Genomic DNA, 15,743 nt, shown 5'->3' with positions numbered 1-15,743 from the left:
AATTGAAATAGCAGAACACTTAACAAAACATGAATCAGCAGAAATTTAATACAAAAACAATCAACCCATTTGTTTTGGCCAACGTATATGGTCATTAGTAATTTACATAAATGTATACAATTTTAAACACAAAGAGTTTTTTTTTTTTTTCTTGCTCCTGCCAGACATAAAAATATAATTTTCTTGATAACACAATTCAGCCAATTGGTTAAATAAATATTCTGGTTTCAATAGAAGTTAAACTGAATTGACAACATTTGTGGCATAAAGTTGATTACCACACAAATACATTTCGACTCATCACTCCTTTTCTGTAAAAAAAGCAGAAATGGAGGCTACAGTGAGGCACTCACAATGGAAGTGAATGGGGCCAATTTGTGGAGGGTTTAAAATCAGAATTGTGAAGCTTTCAATTTTATTTAAGATATTAATTATTCTGTTACAAATCATATTATTTGAGCTGTAAAGTTTTTATTGTCATAATAATTAATGTTATACCTGAAATGCTGCCGATTGATCTTCCTTATATAAGTCAGTGGGGCCATTTTTTGGAGGGTTTAAAGGCAGAAATGTGAAGCTAATAATTGCATAGGCTATTAATTATTCTGTCAAAACTCTTATAGATAAAAATATCATGTGAGATGTAAAGTATTTTAAATAGTTGTTTTACAGGCTCGTGTGTGTGTGTGTGTGTGTGTGTGTGTGTGTGTGTGTGTGTGTGTGTGTGTGTGTGTGTGTGTGTGTGAAATCCCATTAAAATCATATTAACATGCATATTGTTTAAGTCTTCTGGCTATACTTTTGAAACAGTGAGTATTTTAATGTTTACAGAATTGCCCCCATTGACTTCCATTGCAAGTGCATTAACTTTCACACCAATGACCAGAAATTAAATCAGTGTTATGTGTTTCTACATTCAATTTATTTGATCTACACCTAAAGATTTTGTTATTTACTTTTCATTCATTGCTTTATGTCTTGGTTTAAATAAAGCTCTATAAATGACCTTCAAACGCGTCAGAAGAGCATCCGGGCGCTTCATTAAATAGAGGGTCTGACATGCGCAGTTAGCTCCTCAGCGGTTCGACCTCTGTAGCCGGTAAGTGAAGGAGAGCTAAACGGTAACCGGTGAAGCTAAATTATCACAATCTTGTACCATCATTACGCTTTAAATTTATTTGCCGAAATCCCCTGGCCTATTTCATATTCTACTGATTGTATGTTTGCAGCAAGAGGAGCTATTTAGTGTCAGGCTGTGTTTTGAACGTCCTGATATTGCATTGACCTTAAACTGTTGGCTTTTTCCATAGAGACAGACGCGGGTTTATTCCTCAACACAGTCAGCGAACTCAATTAAACATGTACGCCTGTGCAAAGTTCGTGTCCACACCCGCACTGGTGAGTATTTACGAGGATTTTTAAAATTGTAACGCAAATGGTAATGCTCAACTGAAGTGTTCTGCTTCCTTATTTTGCGAGCTTTGGGGGCGCAAAAAGGCCTGGTAGCATTTCCATGCTGATGCATTGGAATTATATGCATTATATTGCATCGAAACCAAACATGACCGAGGCGCAAACTGTTTTTCGGTGTGTCATTGAGTTTAAGAGAACTCTGTACAGCTATTGTGCTAATGCTAATATCTGTACCGCTGTTCATTGAAGTCAAGGTCATTATACCATAATGACAGCAAGCCCTACTAATGAAATGTTAAACAAACAGGTCAATTCTGAAATGTACGTGCTACGCTAGAGCTAAAGGACGAAGATGGTTAACAAATGAAGGCTACAGTGTTCATGTCCTGGTTTGTTGGTGTCCTTGTTTGTGCTGTGGCACTGGAGTAGCTACACACTTGGAGGGATTCATTCATTTAGATTTTTACAATCTATCACATTACATTTGACATGACTGACAAATGTCAAACATAATTTGCAAACTTGTGTACTTTTGTATGTGGTACTGCCCACTTCATTCAAATGTTGTGGAGACAACAGTTGGGTCTTTGTGTGTTAGTCCTAATTACAACACTCTTAATGAACTTATTTTGTGACCCATGGCTCAGGTGTTAATCTGTCATCTTTGATCTGTCTCTCTCTCAGGTCCGCTCTGCCTCAAGGGCGCTGTGCAGACCACTTTCTGCCTCTGTGCTATCCAGGCCAGATGTCAACTCTGCAGAGGTGAATGAGTCCTGGAGCTTTCTGTGTGGTTAAAGCTGGTTTATGTACCTTCAGATGTTTTGGGCTGTTGTAAATGTTTTCATGTGCTTATAGCAATTAATTTGTTTATAAAGTCTTCTCTCTCTGCCAGGTTCAATTTATGTCATCTTAAGACTCAGTCCTTTATAAACCTGTTGCATGAAGTTTTATTCAAATTTCAAAGATACTATTTTTGATTAGTGATTGCAGCATAGCTGTCATGTTCATCCTTCATATAGGTGTGCAGTGATCCATTTTGCTCTTGACTCCTTTTTGCTATAGACCAGCCCAGCTTTCCTGCCACAGACTGGCATGTCCCAGGTTGCAGTGCGGGGTTTTCAGACAAGCGCAGTAAGCCGTGACATCGACACCGCTGCAAAGTTCATCGGTGCTGGCGCTGCCACTGTTGGAGTGGCCGGATCAGGAGCTGGAATCGGAACCGTGTTCGGCAGCCTCATCATTGGATATGCCAGGTAGATTGAGCTGACAAACCGTTATGACCCCTGGAATGTTATCTAACTATCTAACTGCTGACCTAACAACAAATGGTTTACACAGACCATTGTTGCTATTAGCAGTTTTATTGAAACTGAAGGATATCCTCAAATTAGCTGTTTATTTATTTTGAGAATTATGCTTTAGATACAAAGACATCTAAAGCATTTAAACGCTTTGCTTGTGAAAAATATTGCAACATGAAAGTAGTGTGTAATGTTGCAGAATTTATCTAATTTAACTTTAGCAAACTCATCCCATATTATGTGCAGCTACCATGACTTGACTAAGCTACTTGGAGACATTTGTTGATAAATGACCTCTGACCTCTTGTTCTCTTCAACAGGAACCCATCTCTGAAGCAGCAGTTGTTCTCATATGCTATCTTGGGATTTGCCCTGTCTGAGGCTATGGGTCTCTTCTGTTTGATGGTGGCTTTCCTCATTTTATTTGCCATGTAAGCACTGCTCAATCCACCTCTTCCACAGCTGTGACGATACGTGTTTTACACTGGCTACCAAAAGAGTTCTGTGTTGGTGTCATTAAAATTGTACATTTTCCAAGTTTTTGTTGAAAGCTGATAAGGTAAAAACATGTATTGTAAAAATGTATCCAATTACAGAATAAATACATGTATTTCACTATTTAAAATGTTTGACATTTTTTGTGTTGGGATCTTAAGCCAATGAAAATGGTCATCCTACATTTCAAGCTATTTTATTTTCATTTTTTCTCAAGTAAACAACATATGTTACAATGAAAATGGACAAAGACTGTGTGGTTTAACAAAATAGCTCTTATCACTATGAACTGTAATCTTGATTAATGGCTTAAATGCAGATAACCTACTAAAAATGATAGAGATTCTTGTTTTTGGGACTGATGTGTTCGTAAATGTCTCACATAGGAGATAAATGTTCTTGATGGCTCACTGAAGTGAAGTATTGTGAGGCAAATGTATTTCTTACAAGTTTTAAAATATAAAGTGTTTTAATTTTTGATTGGTGGATAAGGGAAGCTTCATGGGTTAAGTTGATCATGTAACAGGATGGTTCTCAATTTTTTCGGGTCACGACGCACTTTGAAACAAGACATTTTGCCCCTTTCTTGAAGTGTGGTTTTTTATAAAAACTGATCATTGCAAGGATTCATACTTTTTAATGGAAATAAGCTTCAGCAGTCTCTATCAAAGTGTTTTTGTATTGTATATATATATAGATAAAAATCCTCAGCCAGTAATAAATAACTGATTGCCGCATCCTATTGCGTGAAGTATCACGTGACAGCGCCGTCTACGCACTTTTGGTAGCGGTCGGGACCTCTGGACAATAATTTGCACCCGATTAATAAAACTTTACATAACTGACCTTTCCACTACTATTTATTCACTGTCGTCATTCAAAATCAGAATAACTTTTTTCATCCGTGAAACGCAAGATTAAGGTACGAGAGGATCGTAATTGTGGCTGTCCAAGCTCCCAAAGCGCCATTAAAGTAGGCTAGTCCATATCACTCGTGTCTTTGATTTTAATTCTTCGGAAGTGTTGATTCACCTCGTCACTCATTTGAAAGGCGAAAGTTTAGAACAGGTAGAGAAAATAAATATCTCACAATGGTTCTTATGACACTTTTTGTTGAATGTGTGAAAGTGAACGAGATGTAATACATTTATGCAATTACAAGGGGGCGACACTAGAATGCATCTTGTCTGATCCATCCCGGTAACTTTTCCTTGGGAAAGTAGGAATAATTCGAGGGGATATTTCTTTAAAAGATCACGCTGGGACGCAACAAGTTTAGCTAATCGAATCAATAGATTGCTGAATGCATTATATATTCATCCAGGTATATGCAACTGTACCCTTAAGATACTGATTTGATTATAAGCCTAGCACGTGTTGCAATGTTTGTCTCACGCTTTGACTTGACAGCTGCTAGCTCGTGCCGCAATACTGCTCAACCCACAGCCAGAACGCAAGGATCATTTAGGCTGTGCTTGCTCTTATAAACGTTTTAAATATTCAGAGACTTCACGGACTTTATCACTACTGGAAATGAATTACTTCATATTGTTTATTCAAATCATTTCACTTTCTTCGTTTGGTGAGTAAACGATTTGTTTTATATTAATACAGATTATATATCACATATTCAACAAACCCCTTTAATTGACTGAAATTATATGTTGATAAAGTAGGCTTCGGATTCATAACTAGATTAATATAGGCTAGAGAAGGACACGGTGTCTATTTAGAAATAATCTATATGATTTTATACTGCAGTGCGCTATTAATCTTACTTTTCTACACAAGCTTTTTATGACGAACCGACACAAGTTACTTTTCAGCCAGACTCATACGTTGACAATAATATTTTTAAATTATATTAATATTTTTAGATGCGTTTAAAGTTCTGAAGGCTACTGAATGTGGAATGCGCGTTAGGCGTCCTGTTTGATTGACAGGCGCAAGTGCGGTTTGTGGCTAATATGAGACCACTATGAGTGAGGCTTATTTGATATTTGCTTACAACTGTTCGCTTTACGTTTTTGCTTTCTGATATTTGTGTTTGTTTTATTTTTAAAACCAACCTCTGAGGCTGAACTATGTATTATATAGGGTAAATTAATACAGTGGGTGTATCCGATATATATCGGATACGGGTTGTGGCCAACCTTCAACCGGAAATAGCTCTTCGTTTGATGTGTTTAACAAAAATAGATGTGCTGGTGAGATTGCACTCTCTCACTCACCTGTATGAGCTCCAGACTGCATATTCAGATTTATGGAAGAAATGTTTTTAAATTAAATGAAAAATTTCCAGGAGGAAGTGTTGCAAATTCTCTCCATAACTTGCTTTTTTCTTACATTTTTTTAAATGGCTTTGTGAGTTTTCAAAAAAGGAAAGAGAGGAAGAAGGCCTATGTCAAACCTGAAAAAAAAAGGATCAGAAATTTGTAATAAGACCGAAATCCTTTTCTCCTGCATCATTCTCTCCACACAATAGTTCAGAAATGAAAAAGAAACTTAATATATTACATTCCGTGACATACTGATACCCCATTCACCTGAAAAGTACATTATTTGCAACTATTTCTGTTAGTCCTGGTTAGACTAAAAAGAAAAGAGTACATTCAAATTCCTTGAACTCAGATTTGTTGGCACAGATGCATAGTTTGCATGTCTTTGTGTTAACGTGTGTCCTTGAGTTCCATGTGTGTCTGTGTGTGGGTCATGCAGTTGCTTGTCTCCATCAACTTTAATCCTGTGTGTCATTTTGAATGGATGTGTGTGTTTGTGTGTGAGTAAGAAGAGTGGGGTGATGTCTCATTCTCATAGAGCAACTAACCAACTTGTGTGTGTGTGTGTGTGTGTGTGTGTGTGTACATGTTTATCCTACATTTTGGAGACCAAATGTACCCACAAGGATAGTACAACCTGAGATCACCTACCTTGTGGGGCCCATCCAGCGGTCCCCACGAGGGAAATGGCTTAGTAAACATACTAAACAATGTTTTTTGAAAATGAAAAAATGAAAAAAAAAATTCTGTGAGGTTTAGGGTTAGGGTTAGGGGATTGAAATTATTGTTAGATTGGTATAAAATCCATAAAATGCATGGAAGTCTATGAAGAATCCCCACAATGATATAAAAACAAGTTTGTATGTGTGTGTGTGTGTGTTTCAGGACCAGCACTGTGCTCGGAAGATGAGACAAGATTAGTAAAGACTTTGTTTACTGGATACAACAAAGTGGTCCGTCCTGTCAGCCATTTTAAAGATCCAGTGGTCGTCACTGTAGGACTACAACTCATTCAGCTTATCAGTGTGGTAAATTTCTCTCTTCAATTCAGCTTCCAAAAGCTATAATAATGCTATTGAGAGTTAATTATGGTTAACATTGCCTTGGTATTATCATATGCACACACGCATACAAAATACATTTATTTGGTGTATTTTGTAGGCCCCTTTTGGAAAGTAAAATCGCAAATGAGATGCAAACAGAGACTTTCACTTAAAACTACACTATGGTAAATGGTCTGCACTTATATAGCATCTTTTTAACCTTATAGGTATTCAAAGCGCTTTACACTGTGACTCATTCACACACACATTCATACACCAATGGCGGCAGAGCTACCATGCAAGGCGCTAGCCTGCCATTGGGAGCAACTTGGGGTTCAGTGTCTTGCCCAAGGTCACTTCGGCATGTGGAGTCATGTGGGCCGGGAATCGAACCACCAACCCTGCGATTAGTGGCCGACCCGCTTCACCATCTGAGCCACAGCCGCCCCATCACTATGTAACTTATTTTTTGCAAAAAAATAACAAAAAGCTATAAATGATCCATCTTCCAAACCATGTCTTTACCCAATTACACTTTGATAAACCTATAATAATGATTCATATTTTAAAGCTGTCGAGACAGATTTTGCAGGAAATTGCATACATACATAATTTGCCCGTGCGTGTTCTCGTCATATCTGTTCACAGAGAAAATAAGATCCGGCTACTGTAGCGCGTGTGTGGTGGTGAACTATCGTGAAGCTGAAAGTTTGTTGTCACAACAAATGAAAAAAATGGACCATGGATCATTTAAAAAGGCAAACCTCCGGGGAATCACCGGTTGTAAAAACAAAGAAACCCTGAACAGAGCAGAGTTTACAAGCAAAAAGGAAAGTGATAGAGTCCATAATAAAACCTGAATCAACATCGACTTAACTTTTCAGAGGTGGCAACAACTGAAAGAATTTAAAAGTGACCCAGAGATGGCTTATTTCTTTCTCAACAGGTAGGATATTTTATTGATATGGTTTATGTATAGTTGTGTAATCACACACACACACACACACACACACGTCTGTGTGTGAAGTGAAATTCAATAATTATACTGTAATCGGTGCAGAACATTCCACTTGCTAGCACACGTGTGTATTGTTCTTTATAATGGCAATAATTTATATAAACAAATCCTTTATTTCTAGGCTTGCCAATGACATGTGAGTCTTGAAATGATGTTGACCACTGGTTGGTAACAATGACAACTGTTATAAATTTGTTACTACTGTGGTCTATTTGACCAGAATATCCTGCAGTTATAAAAACTTTACAACGTTTTACCTTATCAGACAAGCAATCATTATGTCTAATGTTAACGAATAATTGCCTAACTTTTGTAACGTAATTTATTTCAAACATCAATGTTTCAAAGTAAAAACAACAGCATAAGATATGGCACTTACCTGCTCAGATGAAATGTTTTCAAAAATCCATCTTGTCTTTTCTTTTGTAATTGTTTTGTACATTCGCTCTGATAAGATGTCCTGTGCCTCAAACCACATTCATCCGTGCTGAGGAGCAGAGCTGAAGCACAACTTGCGACATTACCAAAATAATGTTCCTCCGCAAGACGCATGCAGTTTTATTTTTTAACCACTAGAGGGCCTAAAGTTACATAGTGAGGCTTTAAATGTGAAGTATTTAATTTCTGCAATACCAAACAAAATTACACAAATAATTAACATTTCTCAAACACTCTCAGGTTACGGCACAGCTTTGGGGCAGCCATTATTGCTTTCAGACAATATTGCTATGTTGGTTGGGATGCTCAAACAAACAGAGCAATGTTTTGAAAGCACAAACTGTGCTTAAATATGTGTTATGCTATGTACACAAATGTTTACAAGCATTTTTGTTGTCTCTTTTACTCCTATCTTTCTCTGGCACCTTTTTCACCTATTCTTGTCCTCTGTTACTTTTTTATTTACAGGATGAAGTTAATCAGATTGTCACCAGTAATGTACGACTAAAGCAGGTGTGGCTTTCTGCTGTTTCTGTTCCAGAGTGATGCTATCAAAGTAGATATCAGAGTAAATATACATAGCAGTAATAGTGCAGGGCACTGATCAGGATGTTATGGACAGATAATCTTAATAAATAGTAAAACCTAGACTGAAGCTGTATTCAATTGTTTTGATATTTTCTGGAATACTTGATTCTGATTGGTCAGTCAGGACATTCTGTGGCTATATATTTTTGTTTAATGACCGCTAAACTGTATAATTGACTGTTGTCCCAGGCAACCAATTTCCTATGTACTGTAGCTGCACTAATTTAATGTGTCTCCTATCACTCAGTGAACTCTTTCTCACATAGTAAAAAATAATATAAACTCAAATCAATATTTTATGTCCAATTATTTAATTGCCAAGTTGCCATGCAATAAGCAAGATTATTAACCAGTTATTGTCACAAAATAAAGTCCTTTTTGGTGATACATGACCCTTCCACATTATGTTTGAGAAAAAATAATAACAAGCTGACTGTACAGTTTACATATGATTTGAAATAATGGAGTTATTCTCTGCAGATAAGAACACCGTTAAAGGTGTTTACATGCAACACGAAATGTTCACATTATTTTTTCTACTAAATAAACGAATAATTTAAGTACTAATACATATTAGAACACATTTTTCACATGTATATAACATTTCACATTGTGGTAAATATAATAATGACCATCTTTAATGTAAAGTAATCTCACAATTTAAAACATCTTAATAGCCCTAAAAAAAATCTTTGATTTTCTATATGCAAAATACAATTTCTTATTTTTCTCTTTTCATGTTATAGTAAAATAGGACTAGGAAATTGTTTTGTCAGGTTTCGTGAGAATCACCCACCTAGTTCAAAAAGTAAATCTTAAAGTATTTAGAGACAGTCAGGGGTCATTTATACACATACAGTTTATCTCCTTTTTATGTTCAGCAATGGAAGGATGTTAATCTCCAGTGGAATCCCGATGACTATGGTGGCATCAGAAAGATCAGAATTCCCTCCACTGACATCTGGAAACCTGATTTAGTACTCTACAACAAGTATGAATCAATGTTTTCAATTGGCCTTCATGTTTATGTATATGATATCTGTATGCTTAAATAGTATGTACATTTGTTACTGTGTATGTTTGTGGGAATTTTAATATGCATGTATCAGGTCAGATTTCCTTCTTTATGTATGTTTATGTTTGTATATTCACAGTGCTGATGGAGACTTTGCCATTGTTCATGAGACAAAGGTCTTGCTGGAGTACACGGGTATGATAACATGGACTCCTCCTGCCATCTTCAAGAGCTACTGTGAGATCGTGGTCCTTCACTTCCCCTTCGACCTGCAGAACTGCAGCATGAAACTTGGAACTTGGACCTATGATGGCAACTTAGTTATCATAAACCCAGTAACCATAACCACACGCACATATTAGCAATCCCAACCATATGTCTTAATTGATTTTTACATTTTCTGGAGAAAATGTGAGTGGTGTTTGCAAAACAAAAAAATTTAAAACTCCCCACCACAGTGCTAGGGTGTTATAGGTGGTTGCCAATATGAAGCTATGCTTTGGCATTGATAGATGACTTCTATGGTGTTCTCGTGGTTGATTTCAAAGAGCCCAACCCAAAGTGTCACAGACGTTTGGTTCTTTGGACGTTTTATCACCGGTAGATGGAAATTGTTAGCCTGATTGCTTATAAAAGCAATAGCATACCACTCCTAAATAAGCCGCTTGATTTGAGTTATCAGTCATGTCCTTAGTACAAATGGTAAGGACCAAGTTATTAGCCGTACAGACTGAAAGTGTTCTTGCGTTTAAAAAAAGTGACACTGTACAATAAATGGAACAGAATGCAGATGTCTTGAGAAGCTTTTTATTATTATTTATTTGAAGTTCGCTGTCTTAAAAACTCACTTATGTGCGAGATGCTGAAACGAGATGCGCCGCAATGGTCAAAGATGTCCGTCTAGTGAATGTTTACATTGAAAAACAATTAAAAACAGTGCAGACAGATGCAAAAACGTGTTTGTGTGAATGACCCCCTAATGCACCAAGTTTAACATATTTGTTCAAACCTCTAACCCTGGGTATGAGCAGTAGTAATAGGGATGATTGCCTTAGCAAGCACCACTAACTAGAAAAAGCCATACTTAAACATCTGGATGTTTGAAACAAGCTACATTATTATGAATTAATGCTAGCTAGTATGGCTATTAATGACTGTTTTTGTGTTTGTATAGGACAATGACAGGCCAGACCTCAGTAACTTCATGGAGAGTGGAGAGTGGGTGATGAAGGATTACAGGAACTGGAAGCATTGGGTATATTACGCTTGCTGTCCGGATACACCCTACCTGGACATCACCTATCACTTCCTCCTGCTCCGACTTCCACTCTACTTCATCGTCAATGTCATCATTCCTTGCATGCTGTTTTCCTTCCTCACTGGCCTTGTGTTCTACTTGCCCACAGACTCTGGTAACCCGCTGTGTGTGATTGTGTAAAACAGAGTGTGTGTGTGTGTGTGTGTGTGTGTGTGTGTGTGTGTGTGTGTGTGTGTGTGTGTGTGTGTTTGCAGATGTTTGCAGGGGTGAGAGGTATGAACAAAGTCTTATATCACAAAATTAAACAAATTCACTGAAAAATTGTTTAAAAATGGTTTACTAATTCCTATGCTTTGACAGTCCAGTGAATGAAATACTTTTCAAATTACAGGTACTTTATTTTGTATTATTTTCTCTTTATATTTGGGACTTCTTGGACACAAACCAAAAGATAATTATTAATGACAAATGATTGATAGTTTTAAAACAAATATTAGAAAACAAAATAAATTAATAGTTCTGTCTTTAAATTCTAAATATATGTCATTTCTTTTAACACAAATTATTTCAATTCTATATTAATTTGTCATGTTGCTTTGCAATTGTACACAATGTAAACTCAGCTTTGTGTTGTGCCTAACAACACCCCTTAATGGCAACTTCATCCTCTTGTTGTTTAGGATTTTTGCATTCTTTCATGTATCTTTGTCGCTCTCACGTGTAAATAACATAAAGCAGTCTTGCCCAGGGTTGGGTGGTATACAATCAGACCACCCAACCCTAATATGATTGTGATTTTAAAGGAATAGTTCACCCAAAAATCATAATTCTCTCATCATTTATTCACCTTTATCGCATCTTAAAATCGAATAGGTTTCTGTCTTCTGCAAAATACAAACAAAGCTATTTTGATGGAGATATTAGGTGTTTTTTTTTTTTCATACTATGGAAGTCAATTGGGTCTAATACTTTTAAGACCCAAATATGACATAAAAGCAGCATAAAGGTAAACCATAAAACTAGAGTGGTTTAATCCATGTCTTCTGAAGTGATAAGATTGGTTTTGGGTGAGAAACAGACCAAAATGTAACAAATTTTTCCCTGTATATCTTGACATCTGCAGATTTAGTGTGAAAAAAGAGTTACATGTTTGTCCGTGTCTTGCCCAAAACCAATCGCATTGCTTCAGAAGACATGGATTAAACCATTCCAATTGCATGGATTACCTTTATACTGCCTTTATGTGTTTTTTAGAGTTTGAATGTATTAACTTGCATTGTGTGGATATATATCATAACTTCATCAAAATATCTTAGTTTCTGTTCAGCAGAAGAAAGTCATACGATTTTAAGATGGCATAAAGTGAGTAAATGATGAGAGAATTATAATATTTGGGTAAACTATTCCTTTAAGTAAAGTAATTATCTTTAACTATTATGTTCTTCGGTTTGTCTCTGTCTAATGTTCTGTCTGTGTGCATGTGTGTGTGTGTGTGTGTGTGTGTGCAGGTGAAAAGATGACCCTCAGTATTTCTGTCCTGCTCTCTCTGACTGTGTTCTTGCTGGTGATTGTTGAGCTGATCCCCTCCACCTCGAGCGCTGTTCCCCTTATTGGCAAATACATGCTCTTCACCATGATCTTTGTCATTGCCTCCATCATCATCACTGTGATTGTCATCAACACACACCACCGCTCCCCTAGCACACACACAATGCCCGCCTGGGTCCGCAAGGTATGTAGGAAGAGAGAGAGAGGATGCACAGGTTAGTTTGAAAGATATAATGATAGTGTTAGTGTTCATGCATAATCTACTGTATGAACTGTTTAACATATTTTAAAGTCAATGTAAAGATACAATTTTAGAATAATTGTTTTTTATTACCAGATATTTTTCAACAGTACATATGCACTACCTGTCAAAAATCTGGATACATCTACTTATTCTTTATTATTACTATTTTCACATTTTAGTATAAAAAGTCACAGTAAAGTCACCAAATCAATGAAATATCTCAAATGTAAGTAATAATAAGAAATAATGTTGTGACCCAATTCATTTCAAACCCATATATATATATATATGTAACAATTATATATATATATATATATATATATATATATATATATATATATATATATATATATATATATAAATATAAACATTTAAATTTTTGTTTTGCCAAGTTCATACATAGGCACAATTTAGCTACACAACTGATTTAAAAGGGTTTAAAAAAATATTCTGGATTCAATACAAGTTATGCTCAATTGACAAAATTTGTGGCATAATTTCGACTTTTCCCTTTATTAAAAAAAAGAAAGAAAAAAAAAGAACAAAAATCTGGGTCCAATCTGTAAAAAGGTTAAAATACTCACAGTTTCATAAGTATAGCCATAAGAGGTAACAATATGTGTGTTAACATGATTTTAGTGTGATAAAATTGCTTACTAACCTTTTTGGTGTGCATTTATTATTAGCTTCATTGCCATAACAAAGTAAGCCCAACTTTACAGACCAAATGTAAATGCTTTATAAAATTATAAGCTTCTCATTTCTGCCTTTAAACTGTCTAAAAATTGGTCCTGTTCACTTCCCTTGTAAGTGCCTCGCTGTAAACTCAAAAAGGAGGGACAAGTCCATATCATTTTTTGTGGTAATCAACACTATGCCACAAATGCTGTCAAATGAGTTTAACATGTATTGAACCCAGAATATTCCCTTTAAAGGGTAACTAAACCCTAAACCAACTTTTTTTAGTTAATGATCTGTAAGCATGGGGCTTTATTAGTACTGGTCATTGAGTCAAGTAATTTTTTTGACATTTGTGTATAAAGCGTTTTAATTCTACAATATATGGTGTAAAAACGTCTGAGTGCTGCCCTCTTCAGGTTGAACGGTGGCTACTGCAGTTGAATTTCCCTATTGGCTGTTGCGGTACTTCCTGACGTTTTGGTTCCTTAAACCTTCAACATAAATGCCCACAGCTCTGATTGACTAACATCATGCAGCCCCTCAAATTCAGCCAACCTAATTGGAAGAACATTATAAAAGGTTGAAGACATCCATTGTCCATCGTCCAAGACGTCCATCGTCCAAGAAGTACACATTCAAAATAGTGCAGATGTGTGAAAGAACGCGTCCATGACATGTTTATGCTCAAAGTAACACAGGCAGCAGCTGAATGAGAGAACTGCTTCTCCCTTTCAGTGTTATAACTTGACAACGCATCTTCTAAAAGTGGCACGGGATATGTATCAAGCAGTTAAAGATGTCTGTCTATTTTATGAATACATTCAAAGATAATCAAAAATAGTCCAGATAGGTCCCCTTAGGTGTTGTGTTAGGAATAGTTAGACACAGAAGGCCTGCTTTCTTGACTTGAATTGCACACCTGTGGGCGAGGCCAAGGGTTCGATGCATGTTCGACGCATGTTGGGGGATTTGTAAATAAAAATGAGCAATGTTTCATGATGTCACAAACAGATTTCAAAATGAGACATTTCAGCAGGGTGGCAACTATAAACTGGGGAGGAAGTTTTGAGTTCTGAAATTTAGAGTATGTTTTTATAGTACGGTTACCTCTTATACATTATATCTAAATATCAAGGAAAATTTGATTCTCCATTTCATGACCACTTTAAGATTATGCAAGACATAAATTCAGTCAAGTGTGTCCAAACCTACATTGTATTTTTGATATTTTTTTACTTGCACTAAGCCATTGATAAACCTGTTGAGCTATCTAGTTGAATCAGAGATGCACACTGACTTTGACTCTCCTCTGTCTCACAGATCTTCATAGACACCATTCCAAACCTGATGTTTTTCTCCACAATGAAGCGACCATCACAGGAACGGCAAGACAAACATCTCCTTCCTGCTGATTTTGACATCTCTGACATTTCTGGGAAACCCACGCCAGCCTCTGTCACTTACCACTCTCCCATAACCAAAAATCCAGACGTACGTAGTGCCATCGAGGGTGTTAAATACATCGCGGACACCATGAAAAGCGACGAGGAGTCCAACAATGTGAGAACATTTATCTCTGGCCCTCTCATATTTTCTTGATCTACATATTTCTCAAGCCTATTTCACTTTGTTTCTACCCTCTACCTTTCTCAACTTCTTTTTTGTCTGACACGTTTGCTACCTTTTTGAAACACTGCCTTAAAGCACTCTGAAGTATCTCTCCTTTATTATCTTCCTCATCTACCTACATCTGACTATCTGTTTTTTCCCCCCTTTCTCTCTTTGTTCCTCTAGGCTGCAGAGGAATGGAAGTTTGTTGCTATGGTACTGGATCACATTCTTCTATGTGTGTTCATGGCAGTGTGTATTATTGGCACACTCGGTGTGTTTGCCGGACGCCTGATCGAGCTCAGCATGCTGTGAGAGCCCAAAAGAAGCCAGGGACTGCAGTGAAATTCCAGCCTCAGCCGAACTGTCCTAAAGTGCCTGCCCAGACCAGATGTAAATGGAACAGAGAGATTAGTCAACAACTGGAAAATAAGACTCACATTCACAGACACCCCCCTGCTCACTTCTTTCTTCATGATTGTCAGTATAGTGTATGCATTTGTATCTGCAAAACTTGACAGAATGGATCTGACCATAAGCACAGAAATATGACAATGTGTGGCATTACTTTATGTAGGGTTAGATTATGTTTTATTCAATATACTTTGTATGTTAGATTTTCCCAATGTGTTTTGGTTTTGGCTGTTATGAAGACAACTGTTATTGGTCTGTTTTCCATGCTTGGTAGCCAATGTACTTGAATGGCTTGAAATATATGGCAAAAACGATTAAAGAGAAGACATTTAATAAACTGTATTTGATTCTATAAAACAGCATATTAAACAAGAACTAAACCTAAACAATACAGACCATT

General features: G+C 36.5%; 2 protein-coding genes across 2 annotated transcripts; both read left to right on the top strand.

Annotated features, from left to right (window-relative positions):
- Positions 1-1,020: 1,020 nt before the first annotated feature.
- LOC127646622 (ATP synthase F(0) complex subunit C3, mitochondrial-like) lies at positions 1,021-3,339 on the top strand. The gene is made up of 5 exons (XM_052130382.1): positions 1,021-1,099; positions 1,311-1,398; positions 2,098-2,175; positions 2,476-2,666; positions 3,035-3,339. Exons 2-5 carry the CDS (start codon positions 1,360-1,362, stop codon positions 3,147-3,149), a joined length of 423 nt encoding a protein of 140 aa, XP_051986342.1. The 5' UTR covers positions 1,021-1,099; positions 1,311-1,359; the 3' UTR covers positions 3,150-3,339.
- A 1,202-nt stretch (positions 3,340-4,541) lies between these two features.
- Positions 4,542-15,728, top strand: LOC127646559 (acetylcholine receptor subunit alpha). Its single transcript, XM_052130314.1, has 9 exons — positions 4,542-4,791; positions 6,374-6,516; positions 8,456-8,500; positions 9,457-9,566; positions 9,730-9,925; positions 10,765-11,002; positions 12,357-12,580; positions 14,642-14,881; positions 15,116-15,728. Exons 1-9 carry the CDS (start codon positions 4,743-4,745, stop codon positions 15,242-15,244), a joined length of 1,374 nt encoding a protein of 457 aa, XP_051986274.1. The 5' UTR covers positions 4,542-4,742; the 3' UTR covers positions 15,245-15,728.
- The last annotated feature ends 15 nt before the right edge of the window (positions 15,729-15,743 follow it).

The sequence above is a fragment of the Xyrauchen texanus genome, chromosome 7 (genome assembly GCF_025860055.1).
Source record: "Xyrauchen texanus isolate HMW12.3.18 chromosome 7, RBS_HiC_50CHRs, whole genome shotgun sequence".
Taxonomy (NCBI): domain Eukaryota; kingdom Metazoa; phylum Chordata; class Actinopteri; order Cypriniformes; family Catostomidae; genus Xyrauchen; species Xyrauchen texanus.
This window is presented reverse-complemented; position numbering and strand designations above follow the sequence as displayed.